Source organism: Antechinus flavipes, chromosome 4 (assembly GCF_016432865.1).
Source record: "Antechinus flavipes isolate AdamAnt ecotype Samford, QLD, Australia chromosome 4, AdamAnt_v2, whole genome shotgun sequence".
NCBI classification, from domain to species: domain Eukaryota; kingdom Metazoa; phylum Chordata; class Mammalia; order Dasyuromorphia; family Dasyuridae; genus Antechinus; species Antechinus flavipes.
In genome coordinates, this window is record NC_067401.1 from 172,732,836 (window position 1) to 172,747,675 (window position 14,840).

General features: G+C 37.3%; 1 protein-coding gene across 4 annotated transcripts in view; it reads right to left on the reverse strand.

Annotated features, from left to right (window-relative positions):
• Nucleotides 1-1,480: 1,480 nt before the first annotated feature.
• SEPTIN9 (septin 9) overlaps nt 1,481-14,840 on the reverse strand; it is a 324,173-nt gene continuing 310,813 nt past the window's right edge. For all 4 annotated transcript variants that reach the window (XM_051995517.1, XM_051995518.1, XM_051995516.1 and 1 more), the window contains 5 exons: nt 13,854-13,971; nt 9,647-9,742; nt 9,288-9,384; nt 5,705-5,756; nt 1,481-3,859 (listed from right to left, as the gene is read on the reverse strand). In XM_051995517.1, coding sequence (XP_051851477.1) covers nt 3,724-3,859; nt 5,705-5,756; nt 9,288-9,384; nt 9,647-9,742; nt 13,854-13,971 — 499 coding nt within the window. In that variant the 3' untranslated portion in view covers nt 1,481-3,723. The remainder of the gene's footprint in view (nt 3,860-5,704; nt 5,757-9,287; nt 9,385-9,646; nt 9,743-13,853; nt 13,972-14,840) is intronic.

The following is a 14,840-nucleotide window of genomic DNA, read 5'->3' on the forward strand; positions in this document are numbered from 1 at the left end:
GTTGGGCCTCTTCCTACTGTTAACATTTTAAAATTGAGGTGCCAGTAAGACATCTGTATTGATGTCCAATAGAAAAAACAGGACAGGATTGTGGAAGGGAGATCAGAACTAAAAGAAGCAGGTTTCAGAAGTCATCTGAATTTGGTTCCTTCATTAGCATCTTGGCCAATTGTAATGACAAAATTCACAGGAGCCAAAATCAATCTAAAGTGCATCTGTGAAAAAAATCCTATTATTTCCATCATCAGGGGAACTCCATATTGACATACTTTTGTAATATTGCAGAGGGAAGTAGACAGAACCAGAACAATTTACATGACACTGAAAGACACCAGAATTCTGAACAATGCAGTCAATGAACAATTGTGCCTTCTGCCTTTGATGGGACAGCCAGTGAAATATTGATGTGGAACACATGGCCAATGTGTTGATTCATTTCTCTTAACAGTACCTCTTTGTTACAAGGTAGGTTTCTGTTGGAGGAGCAGAGTCATTGGGAAAAAAATGATTTTTTTTTTAAGAGCATCAATAAAAACTTTTTTAAATGGACTATGACTTAGTAAACATGTATGCTTTCTAAGACAGTGGTGTCAAACTCAAATAGAAATGTGGACACTAAACTATAGCTATGGATCCCTACCTACAACATATTAACTTATAAAACAACCTATTAATATGCATTGCATCTTTATTTATTTTGTTAAATATTTCCTAGTTACGTGTTCTGACAACTGCTTCCTGCTGTAGCAATCAATAAAAAAGCACTAAGTGTTTTACGGTATTTTGAGCATTACTCCACCTGTGGGGACCTAGACAAGCCATTTAACTCCTGCTTCATTTTCCTCATCTATAAAATGGAGATGATAATAGAACCTCTATTCCAGGACTAAGGGGTTCAAAAATGTTCAATGTAAAGTACTTAGTCCAGTGTCTGGCATACAGTAAGTGTTCTATAAATATTAACTATTATTATTATTGTCACAAACAGAATTTGAACTTTTGTCTCCCTGACTCCAAATCCTGACTCTTATCTAGGAACTGCACTAACTTCTCCCTTTTAACAAATATAATGTACAGTCTTGTTATCTTCAAGTACATCCAAACCTCAAAACCAGCAGATAAAGTATTGCATGGACCTATTTTAAATAAGGATTTGTGAAGAACATCTCCATAGCTGTTCAACTAATAAGGGTCCTTAAAGGCTCAGAATCCCGATTTTTCTTTTTCCTCTCAAACAGGACTTAACTAAATTAAAAAAAAAATACTACTGACAAATTTAGTAACTGTTTTTACCAGACAGTATAAAAGTAACCTTTTGCCCAAATGAAAAATAAATGATCACACATTCCATATGCATGTGTAACTGTTTCACCTTAGTTCTAGCTGATTCCAAGCTATTCACTGTCCAAACATTTCAGGAAATCCAAGGGTGAAAATGCATTTGAGAGTTAGAGAAGAAAAGCAACTCCTAACTAGACTCTTTCACCATTTGTATTTGAAACATTTATTTCAGGAAATACATATTAAACATTTTATTATTTATACAAAAAGAGTTAAAGTTGTCAGGATGTATTATACCACAATGCCAAAAGTCATTTTTGGAATTTATCATCATGATGTTGACATTTTTTCAAAAATTAGATAAAAAGAAGGAAAAGCTGAACATCTTGCTTTGCCCTGATGCAATGCTGCCTGGAAATCACACAAGCCGGTTACATGATGTGAGCAGAAGTGCATCCTATTGAAGTGTTTGCCATTCCCCCACCCCCACCAATTCACTACACTCAGACATTAGAAAGTCAGTTTGTGTGTGTATATATGTATATATTACATATACATATACACGTATATAGATATACATATATGTATATATAGTGAACAATTTTCCTTCAACATAGCTTGGTAAAGACTCCTACATTTCCTATATGGGAAAGGAGTTGAATTAAACACAAAATTCGCAGTGTAAAAAATAAACTTTTGCAAATATACCACTCTGGAATTGTAGCCCTACATACAAGACTCTCCACATCTATTCCTATCATTCTTCCTTCTGGTTGATTGGAATGGAAAGTCATTGCAGCAGCTTTCTGATTGTGTGGAATGGTTTTAAGGGAAAATGGCGTACAGTAACTGTCTCTCCCTCTTCCCTACCATTCTCCATCTCCAACTCTGTATACTTCTTTAAATCTCCTCTCTAGGCTAGGGACTACTCGGAAATGATGAGTACAGAGTTGCAGTGGAAGGCGATAATGAGCATCTGGAAATTATCCAGTCTCAAATTGTACAGATACAGGCTGAGGTGGTTATGTGCTGGGACTGGGAAAAAGTGGGGCAGGCCACAGGCGCTTTGGGCGTTGTGGGAAGGTGAAAGGTCCACTAGACAAAGTACTGAGCCAAACCAAAGAGCTAGGCATGATTAGCATGATTAGCATTTGGCCTAACAGGCCAAAAAACAAGAAATAAACTCAGTAAAAATCTTATTCAATATTACTAAGCAATATTGTTTAAACATCTACAATTTCCACCCTCTAACCTTCCCAAAAAAATTTTTTTAAAGGCCTGGGGAAGGAAGGAGATAAAATGAGAGAAAGAATTTATTATTATTATTATTACTTTTAGAAAATCATAAATCCAAACAAGTTCCCAGCAAATTAGCAGTTTCTACATTCCAACAAGAGTAATAACAGTTGATGGAAAGCATGACTAGAGCACTACCTGATCTCTATTCCTTTCCAATTCCCCAGCTCAAGGGACTACATGGGAGAGACAGGAGGCCCCCAACTGATTTATTTGGATGGGCAGAGTTAAAAGGCACTTTCTGTTTCAGGACAGGCACAGTCAGCTTTGCCACTGTTTCGAAATTTGTCACATTCCTTTCCTAGAACTAGTCACCTCCTTAGGATAAAAGATAAGGATATCAGCTCTTGCTCTTAAGGTTATTTTGTCTCAGTCCCTTCATATTTGCAAAAGGATGAAGGGAGGATGGAGAGGTAAGAGCCCATGTACCCAGGTCTCTACCAACCCTCTCATGACATGGAATCCCTGTGTTCCAAAAACTTACATTCTTTCTAAGAAGCCATGCTCTTATGCAAACAGAAGAGTAAAAAGTGGGTATATGGACATGCGTACATTCTATATATGTGTATACATTCTATACACACACATATATACACAAACACCTGAGGCTATTTGGCACTGAGCAAATCTGTCTATTTAGAATAGTCTGTAGCTACTGATTCACCTCACCCCATTTTCTCTCCTTTCTCTGATCCTACAAGTAAACAGAATTGGTCTCCTGAATAGCTCTGAGGGCAGGAGAATAGAAGAAAATGGGGGGTGGAAGGAAAAAGGCAGCAGGAAATGGGGCTGACATTCTAGAATCAAATTTCAAAGGCTTGATAGTCTACAATGTCCACTCTCCTAGAGTCCAGAGTTTTTCAGATCTCAGATGGCACTGAGATACTCTGCTCTCACCCAGAACCGTACAATACAAATCTCTAACCTCCCTCTCCCTTCCATGATCAGTGCCAGTGGGCTAATGATTAACACACTCAACAATGATATATGGTATCTTGTTAACTGGTCAAATGACAATGACAGCATGTAAAAGGGATGATGACAAAAATGAAGGAAATTATATAAAATAAAACAGGATGGGAAGGGTGGTGGACTAGGGGATGAGAATGGGTGGAAGGGATGGATCTTAGGGGCAGGGGAAGGCTTCTACATCTCCTGGGGTGCCACTTCCTCCTCTACACCATTGGAAAGCATATTGCTGCTGTCCTCATTCAGACGTTTTACTCGATAGGCTTCAAAGTGAATACTGCTGGTAATGTCCTTAATGTTCTGCATGTGTGTCCTGGAGGAGGCAATAAAGAAGTCAGTGAAATTTTAAGCTGGGCCAGGGGGAAATCGTGCACACCAAATCAAAACCCCAAGGAGCCCAATGAGGGAGCCAAACTCAATCTAGGACTCATTCATAACCAGCCCTCTCCCTTCCCCCCCTCAGAATAACCTTTCCTTAGTGTGGATTTTTTTCTATTAAACATAACTATTTACAACATAGTTTCTTCACAACAATCAGGTAACATTAACCCTATTCTACATATAAGGAAATTAGGAAAGGGAAAGTAACTTAATCTTAGTCATAAAACTAGTAAATATCAGGACAAACTCAGGACTTGGAACTCCAGGGCTACTTCTTATTCCATTACATCTTACTGCTCACTTATCTTATTGTAAGTGAACTTATTATTGACTTATAACTATATAACTTATACATAAGTGAACTTATTGTTCACTCATCATGAACTCTTAAGTTACCATTTCTTTAACTGTTCCTCCCCATAATCTAATTTGTTTTTTTTCTTTTTTTTTTCCTTTGCTGAGGCAATTGGGGTTAGCTAGGAAGTGTTGTGTCTGATTCCAAATTTGAACTCAGGTTCTCCTGATTTCAGGGCTGATGCTCTATCCACTGTGCCACCTTCTCTCAATTAATATCTTAAATAAAAGTAAATTAATAAATTGTTAAATAAACAATTATAAAATTAAATATTAATTAAAAGAAATAAATTAATTGAATGAAAATTAATTGATTAAAAATAAATTTTTAAAAAGATGTCTTATTCAGGTGCTCTTGTTTGGATGCTATTTTGTAAATGATTGTTTCAGAGGAATAGAATATGTGAATATGAATAATCCAATGTTTGTGTGTGCACATGTGTGTATACATGTCACATTCCCCTAACAAGATTGGAAGCTCTCAGAGGACTTCACTTCTCTGCACTTAACTCCCTTAACAGAATGAAAGTCCCCTTAGGAGAGACAATTGTTTCATTGTTTGTATTTTTCCTGTGCCCAGTTACAAGGTTTTCTTTTTGTTAATTATCTCCAATTATCCTGATAATAGCTTGTTTCTTTACCATTTTCAGATTGTCTCTTTATAATCTTGGGTCTTAGCACATAGTAGGCACTTAATAAATGTTTATTGATTGAATGATTAATAAATGTTCTAATGATAAACTTGCTAGTGCCTCCTAAGCCAATGTTTTGCTAACAAAGGAATGCTCATTCCAGGGTATTATTGCCAAATTATTGTCTTGAGACTGAGACAGAATAGAGAATAATAAGACTTAATAATGAATGGGATCTGAAAATCGTAATAGTCGCAAAAAATAAACCTACTAAAAGCTAATTTTTTTTAGTTTGTTTTGCAAGGCCATTTGGGTTAAGTAACTTTCAGGCTCAAAGTTTTAAAAAACTGGGAAATAGGATTGATGGAATTTTGGGATCAGCAGAACAGAAGGGAAAAACTGAGATTCTCAATTCATTTATTTGCATAACTCTTCATTTTTTTTGGATGAGGAAACTGAAGATCAAGAGAATTTGCCCAATGTCACATTAGTAGTAAGATTCAAGGGATTTGAACTCAGCTCTTTTGAGTCCAAATAGAGTATTTTCTTCCCCACTGTATTATGTTGCCTCTTTTGCCTAATGTGACCAAGGGAAACAGCCATCCATCTCTCCCCACCAGGTACAACCTTTATGAGCTATACTTTGGAAAGGCTACTCTATCCCTACCTGAACTCCTTTTTTAACTTTACAAAAGCCATTCATGTTGCTTAAGTACACATGACCATTTGGTTTCTTTTCTGTCTACCTGGGAGAGACCCAGAAAAAAGGAAAACAACTGTTTTATACTCACCTGATAAGGAGATCCCGCAGATAGGCAAACTCACAGTGTGTAGTATTTTCAACTTAGGGAAGGAAATAAAGATTTATTATTAAAAATTGAAAGAGAAAAAGCCATCTTTCACACCTTTCTTCCAATACATCCTAGTCATAATTATTCTTGAGTAGGAAACTTAAAATGGGATTTCATTGCTTAAGCAGTATTATTTTTAGGAAATGTTCTGTGGGAAGTTTTCTTCTTAAATAAACACATACCTAAGTTTGCACATACAGCCATCCATCCAACATGGGATAAATCCAAATACATAAATCCATCAATATGGGAGACATTACACATAATTACATAAAATACATAAGCACATAGCAATATAACACAGGCTACTAGTAATGTAACAAATAACATGAATTCAACATGAGAATTTATACATGTCCATAAGTCCTAGAAATAGTCCAAAAGGAATCTATTGTCCATTAGTTCATGTGCCAGGAATCTAATAATTCCTGTAAGCTTTTGAAGTACTACAATAGTCTCATCAACAATTTTTCATCTCAAGGAATACAATGATTCCTGCTGGTTTTCAAGAACTGAAAGCTGAAGATTTTAAAGTTCTTTTAACAGTCTCATTGTCAGCCACGCTCTTTCAGTGTCAGATGTTTCTTAAATCTTCTCTTTTGTTTTGAGGTCTCTTTTTCTGTTTCTCTCTGATGGACAATATCTCACTCAATACATTTGTGCATGGACAGACAGACACATACCACTTACATATATTATTAAGATTCATAAATTTGTCAAGAATACTTTTTCCTTTAAGATTCCATATAATTCTAAATAATTTCAAATAATTTTCTAATTCTAAATGTATGCTATGACATACAAGAAAAAAGAGACAGTTGGAAGCAGGCAATTTTCAGAAACTACAGGCAAAACTTCTGCCTCATATTCTTCTTGCTTCATATAGAATTCAAGTATGAGAGGAGGATCAGACTTAAAGTCTGGAAATTTCATCCATTCACTAAAACTAACAAAATCAATTTTTTTGAGAGAAATAAATGTAACATCCTGGATTGATTTCAATTCATATGAAGAATATCTAAAATTTTAAAATTCAAATTTTAATAGAGCCAATAGTAGCAGGTGTGACTACTAAAAAAGCTACTGCAAACTTATATTGAATTAAGAGAAATGTTTAGAGGGAAAGCTACAGTGACTCTGTGCTAGTCAGACAACCAGACTATGTTCCAGAGGAACTAGATTTCTAGAGGAAATCAGCAAAATGAGGACTCAAAAAAATACTTTACTTCTGCCCCATGGAATCTCTAATTCTTCAAATTCAACTCATATGCATCATCTCCTTCATGGGATCTTTCCTGATTCCACCTGCTAAAAGATTCCTACACCAGTAATATATTTTCTACATATTTATATGATGTGTTTATTACTCCCAGTAGAACATGAGGTCATTGGGGGCAAAGGTTATTTCATTTTTGTCTGTGTATTCAGCCTAATACAATGGTTGGCACTGTGGCTGTTCAGTTGCTTTTCAGCTAATGTCTGATTCGTCTGATTCTCGGGGACACTTTTAGCCACCCACTGCTTGGCCATTTTATTTTAACTGAACTTTGCCTTAGTATCCTCAAACAGTTCCTCTAGCACAGTACTGAGCTCAGGCCTAGCCACTTGTGATTGACAATTTCAACAGCTTCTCAGCAATTTTCTGCAGTTTCCAATGTCGGCCGTGAGGAGGCAGCAAAAGCAGCACAATGAACAAATTGTCCTTACTTTGGGTTTCGTTCCTTTTTTTCTACCCCGCCCCCACTACTCCATTCTCTTTGGTCTTCAGTAAACACATCCTCAATAAAAAGAGCCTTAATCAGCAAAATATCTTTAGGAGAGAGAAGGGACATAGGAGGAGATGGATTAGCTTAGCCACCCCAAGGAAATGAACAGCCGACAAATGCAGGATGCAGGACTTCAGTGGAGGGGGAAAAAAACCCCACCCTAATCCTTATTAGAGATAAGCCCAAACGGATCTCCAGCATGTGTATATAGGTGGAAGTGGGGAAGAGAATTCTAGAACAACTCTGTTCCAAAGGACAGGGCTGGGTTTGTATTAGTATCCTAGCACAGAGAAGGAAGGTCTGGAGAATCTTACTTACAGTTCTGTTGTCTAAGAACTGGGCTTGTCAATGTGGGAAAATAAACCCTACACACACACACACACACACACACACACACACACACACACACACACACACACCACTTCCCTTAGGGGTGAAAGAAGGGAAGAGAGGGAAAACAATGCACTATGTTTTCTCTATCCAACATTCAGAAAAAAGCAAAAACAGCCCAGCAATCAATCAGAGCTAAAACAAAGGAAAAAAGATCATTGTTCTTCCATTCCTTCCTCCACCCACAGCCCTTTCACTAGAACAAGATTTCTGGTGGATTTTTTTTCCTGTTGCTGTATGGGCAGCTGAATCTATCTGTTAAATGACCCATTTCCCATTGTAATAGGTGGTTGTAGCAACAGAAAAATAAAATACTGCACTGCTTACTGGGTTTTAGTTTTTAGTAAGTTACTCCTGAAAGAGTTCAATAGACCTTATTTGTCCTCACAAAAACTTAGCAAGGCATATGGGATTGGGATCATATTTCTCATCAGATCTAGTCATAATTTTTGTAAGATCACAGATTTTGAACTGAAAGGAACCTAAGTGGGGATCTAACAAAAACTTCCCCCACTCTCATTTTACAGAGTAAGAAATCAAAGACCCAGAGAGAGGACTTGACTTGCCTAAGATCATACAGCTAAAGAAAAAGTAGCAGTTTCTACTGGTTTAAATTCTAAAATTCTATGTGTTGCTTCTAATTGTACAACACTGTTGCAAGGGAAGGAAAGTAATGGTAATGTAAACAATTCTTTCCTATTTATCTCTTTTTATTTTTTAAAAAGAAAGTAAGAACCAATCTTGTTAAAAAAAAAAAAAATTCCTCAGAGTCAAACCAAGATCAAAGGTAGTCCCCAAAATTCATTGGAGCCATTCATCTCAATTTCTTTGGAAGCAGCCTTTTCCATGGGGCTGAGAGTTGATACTCTAAACCCAGATCTGCACCAAGAGCTGGTGTGTCTGGAATCCTTCTATCCCTCTAGATATTTTTTCACAAAGTGGAGAGTTGGATTAAATCAGGAGTTTTTATAACCTTTTTCATTTCATGAACTCTTTTAACTATTTGATAAAAACCAAATCTTTCTCAGAATAATGTTTTTAAATGTATAAAATAAAACATATAGGATCACCAAAAAAATTATATTGAAATAAATATGAAGAAATTTTTTTAAGTTAATGGATCTCAGATTAGGAACCCTTGAATGAGATGATCTCTAAATTCCTATGGATCCACAGAAGAGAAGTTATTTGTCCAGAATCATGAAGCTAGTTTGTGGCACAATTAGCATTACAACTTAGATATCTGAACTAAGTCCACTGTGATGATTTACAATGTTTTCTTTCCCAATGGAGATCTCTATAATAATGCTTTTTACTAATCCAGCCTCAATTTCACCCATTTGGAAGAAAAAAGAGAAGATGGCTACCTTCAATGGTGCCCCATTTAGTCTTCCTCCCAAGGATCCTTTTCCCATTCACTTGGTATTCATGGTCACTGCCCACAACAGCAAATGGAATCATTTCCTAAAGAAGAAAAAGGGGATATGACAACTTTTAGTAGCTGCATTTAGAGAAGTCCCATTAGTTTACCCAAAGTTCTCACAGATGGGGACTAGATAAACCGCTCTTTCTTGAGAAAGACCCATTCTACTACAGGAGAAATTTCTAAATTTTCTCCCAAACTCCAAGGATAGATTTAATTACCCCTTACAGGGGTAACTTACTGGAGGCACCAGTTCCAGTTGGGGCCATTTTATACAAATGAATCTTCAACTAATTTACTTACTCTAAATTTCTCATTGACGAGTCTGTCTTCTGGGTCTTCATCAAATTCTTTCTGGGGATATACATCAATACCATTGGACAGCAAGTCAGCAGTGATCTGGAATCAGGGAAGAAGTAAAGATATCATATTAGTTTACAGAGCAAAGAATGGTCCCTGGGTGTACATACTCCTTGTGTGTGTCTCCAACTCTATGTCCATCTTCACTGACCTCAGGGAGAAGAGAATGGGCCATTTGCCTAGAGTAATCTGTACTCCTACATTTTTTTCAGAGAAGGAGGGAGTAGTCTGGCATCCTGGGAATTTTTCCCACTTTGCTTTGTGAATAAGAATGGAACAGAATAACAAAAGAAAGATTTTTAGGACATCTTTCCTGAACTATTATTCCTCTCTAGTTTAGCAAAATTGCTGAGAAAATAATACAGGATCCATAAACCCATGCAAAGAAATTTTCAAGTCTTTCTTCTATCTTTAGGCAAAAGTTCCCAGCTGCCTACTTACACCACGGTTTTTTTTTCCTCTGAATCCATGCCCCACCCCTCTTTCTTTCCACCTCCTACCAGATTATAGCCCTTTCTCACAAGTTCAAAACTCCATAGCTTGTTCCTTGATTGAGAGGAATTCTTCTATTAACATTACATTCCTAACAAACTCATCATTCTGGACACCAACTCCATCACATGGAACACATAAAATCCCTCCCAAAGGAAAAACAAGTGAGAATTTTTGAAGAACTTTCCAGATTTTTGCTAAGGATCATGGGTGTGGGATGAGGTACCAGGTACTTGGAACTAGGTACCAGGCCAAAGAATTGTGTTCCTTTTTCTTTTCAAAAAGTCAGCTAATGATTCTTGTCCCCTAAAATAATTTTAACAAATGATAGGTTCTGCCTTTCTTTGGAAACTATCCTTTCCATTTTTCCTACTAGAAAAACCAAACACTCTAAGAAATTTGGAATTAAAGGAAATCCTTTATAGATAAGAAAGGAGGTCTAAAGAAGTGGATTGATTTTTCCAAGGTCACAAGCTAGAAAATGATAGAACCAAGATTCAAATCTGAATCTTATTTCGCTATACTTCTCCTTATGATTTCTCAACTGGTACTAGTCTCTCTAAAGTCAACAGTGACTTAAATGCCAAATCTGGTGGTCTTTTTTCAATTCTCTCAACTTTCACTAACACTACAGACCAACCTCTCCTAAATATTCTCTCCTCAATGGATTTTTGTGACACTTTCTCTCTCCTGATTATTTCTATCAATCCAATCACTTGTTTATTTCTTTTGCTGGATCATACTCCAAAGGATATCCTATAATTGTCCCCAACGTTCCATCCTAGACACTCATTTTCTTCTATATTATCTTAGAAACCTCATGAGTTATGACAGACTTAACTATAATCTCTATGCAGAAGACTCCCAGATCTTTATATCCAGTCCTAGGTGATTCCCTGACTTACATCTTCAACTAACTATTAAACATTTCAAAGTGGATATACTGTACACATCCAAAATTGAATGCATTTATCTTTCTTCCTAAACACACTCCCCCTCTTCCAACTTCTCTATTTCTGTCAAAGGTATCCTTACCATTCTGGTCTCCCAGATTTATAATCTGGGAATAAAGCTAGATTCTTCACTTGCTCTCACCCCTACATACAGTTGTCAAATCTCAACATTTCTACTTTTATAAACTTTCTAATTGGACCTTCTCTCAGAATTAGTTATCACATTAGTTCACATACTTGCTACCTAACTAATCTGTTTTCACTCTCAAACCACTCCAGTAAATTATCCACACTGCTAACAGAATAAGTTTCCTTACTGACGATGTCATTCTCCTTATTTAAACAGTTCTGGTAATTTCCTATTGTTTTGAAGTTAAAATATAAAGTCCTCTGTTTAGGTTTTAAAACCCTACATAATTTAACATGTATAGGACTGCTTACCATCTGGGGGAGGGGGTGGAGGGAGGGAGGGGAAAAGTCAGAACAGAAGTGAGTGCAAGGGATAATGTAAAAAACTTATCCAGGCATGGGCTCTGTCAATAAAAAGTTATAATTTAAAAAAAAAAAAAAAAACCCTATGTAACCAGACTCCAGTCTGTCTTTTCAGCTTCAATATTTATTATTCTCCCTCTTGTACTCAACTATCCAATTAAACTAACCTTTTTCTTTGTAATTCACTCAATACCCTCTCCATCTACAGTCTCCTTGTCTTTAAATTGATCATCCAGTATATATGGAATGCATTTCCTTTCTTACCTTCCCCTCATAGAGTCCCTCACTTCCTTTAAGACATAGCTCAAACATCATCCTTTCTTTCCCTTTCCTTCTCTCTGTTCTTGTTTCTGTCTCCATCTATTTGTTGTTTCCTCCATTAAAATGCAAGCTCTTTGCCTAGAATCTGTTTTATTCTTTTTATTTCTATTTCCAGAGCCTAGCACACTGCCTAGTACATAATAAACACTTAAGAAATGCTTGCTGATTGATGATCTCTTAGAAGAGGCAAAAAGTTGCTTGTGCATCAATATTTCCAGATAAGCCTGAGCTAAACATGCATCATTGTTCTCAGGGACAGAAATCAAATTTGTGTCAAAGCAAGAGAGCAATGATCAGATGCTTTTTGGAACATTAGCCAAAAAGCATTGACCTCCAAAGGATTCCTGTCCTTTTTATCAGACACACGTCCAAAGACATGATGGAATGTCCCCTACCATACCAGCCCAGCCCATTCCCCAGGAAGTCAGGACAATGGGCTGGCGATCCACTGGGGCTCAAGCTATTACTGTTCCCATTTCTAGAACAGTGAAAACAGTGTCCATTGCTGGCTGCATCAGAATTTCTGTTAATATGTGACTACGTTCTGTGAGAAAGTCCCCCAGTACTAAAGGATGAAAGCACAATCTTAATTTTTTAAGAGAGAAATGAACCCTCATGGACTTTCTCTTCCACCCAAAGAAAAGCAGGTAAATGTCTCCTGTGATTCCTCTTTGTCAAGTTTCATTCATTGGGAGCAAAATAGACCAGAATTAGTATGGCACCTATGATTTCATTAGGGTAGGAAACTTCCTCTTCCAAAAATTATCAATATCTTACTTATCATCTTACAGGGATGCCTAGAGCACTGTGGGGTTAAGTCATTTGCCCAGAATTATAAAACCAGGATATAGCAGAGATGAGACATAAACTAAGTCTCCCAAGCTCCAAAGGTCAGCTCTCTATCTACTTACTATCTAGCACTGCCTCTCAGGTCAGAGATACTCATTGAAATTGGAGATGGATTTTTTTCTCCTCAAATACTCCAATTCAAAGAAAGAAACAATTCTCACTATATGTAAATTTGCATTACAAAATTCAACTTTATATAAAGAATTTTGAAAGAAGCCTGTTGATATCACTCCATAGTACTTTGAGTTCACAATCTGTCTCTGGCTGTGTGTATGTGTGTGTGTGTGTTTATCTGTCTGTCTCCTCCCACCCAGTCCCTTAGCATGACTTTTCACCTCTTTTATCCACTTCTACTAACCTACCCCTAGCCTTCCCCTCAAAAAAACCTCCAATCAAATGCAAAATAATGAATTGTGGAGAAATCATCCCCATGCTGGATAGGCTTTAGACCTCTGGCATCAAGAGACCTTTGCTCTGCCCTGCCCTGCCACTTGCTCACATTACCCAGTCCTAATATAGCTGGCTCTGGTCCCATATCTTCCCCTCCAGCTCTTACTTCTCTGTTTCCATCCCCTATTTATCTTTAAATTGTATGCTGACTCTCTCCCTCCACAGGCAGGTGGCCCTTTTCCTGTCTCCCTCCTTCTTTTCCTTCCCCATCTCCTAATTCACATTAGGTAAAAATCATAAAAGTCCACTTATGTAAAGTGAAAACTCTTGGAACCACCTTTTCCTAGAAGCCCTAACTGCTGCCTTGAGAGGAAAGGGAAGTGTTGCATGTGGTAGGGTACATAGAAGCCACCATCCCTGGGGAATTCTGACTGGCATAGCTTCCAAGTGCAGTATAAGGAACTATTTGGAGGTGAAAGGGCTTTCTCTGCCTGCTTCAGGCAATCCTTCTGGGCTGAGACTGCAGGATTACTAAATCAGCCCTACAGCTTTGACAGAGCTGCCTTCGGGGTATGAGGGGAGGTGGGGATAGTTTATGGGTAGGGGGAGAGGGGAAAAACAATAAAAATGTGGAAAAAACTGCAAAGCTTTACCCTTTGTTTGAAGTAGTCTCTTTCTTCCAGTGTCAGAGTGTCAGCTTTTGCGATGACTGGGACGATGTTGACTACTTTGCTCAGCCGTCTCATGAACTCAATATCCAGTGGTCGGAGACTAGAAATGAAGAAGTTGACTTAGATTGAAGTGATCAGGAAGGGGATTAAAAACAACAGTTTTCAGTGACCAAGATGACATGGCCAGGGGAGAACATGATGCAGCTATCCATGTGAGCCAAAGCCTGTTTTCTATTGTACTTAGCTGGGGACAGTTAACTCAGGTGGAGTATGGTGCTAATGAATTTGATCTTCATTCAAACCAGCTTGCTTTTGCACAGAGGAAATACTCTGCACTTACCCAGGGTTATAAGAGGACTTGTGGAATGTGGATAGTTCAGCAAGATTCATTTATTACCCTGAACCTAGCCCCTCTATCCTATCCCAATTAAGGCCTTTCTTAAGCTTCAGTAGCCAAAAATGTAAATTTAATTGGGTTTTATTATTGTTTCAATTTAAAATTCAAATAAATTATTTATCAAGAAAAAGACCTTTAAAATCACTTTCAGGAAATAAAGAATTTTTTATATCTCAGGTATAATCCATACTAGACAATTCTGCTCTTCTTTTAACCCAGTGAAGAGATGACATTGCTAATTTCCTGGGCCTGTCTGTCATTAGTCTTGAATATCGGCCCAAATGGAAATCTCTGCTGTGGGGCTTTTTTTTTTTTTTTTTTATTAGAAGGAAAAGAAAAAAACTAACAAAATAGCTGGGGAATGTAGTAAATCAAGCCTCTTTCTGGCTGGCCACCTGGATCCCATCCAAAAGATCCCTTCCTTCTGGCTCTACCCAATCTATCTCCATTCTGATAAAATGCTGTCATCTATCATCTTATATCCCATACCCTCAAAGATAAAATGTTCTGCTTTTTACAAATACTATTGGCACCATCAGCAGAGACTGGGAGGGAATCAAACAGCCTCCATC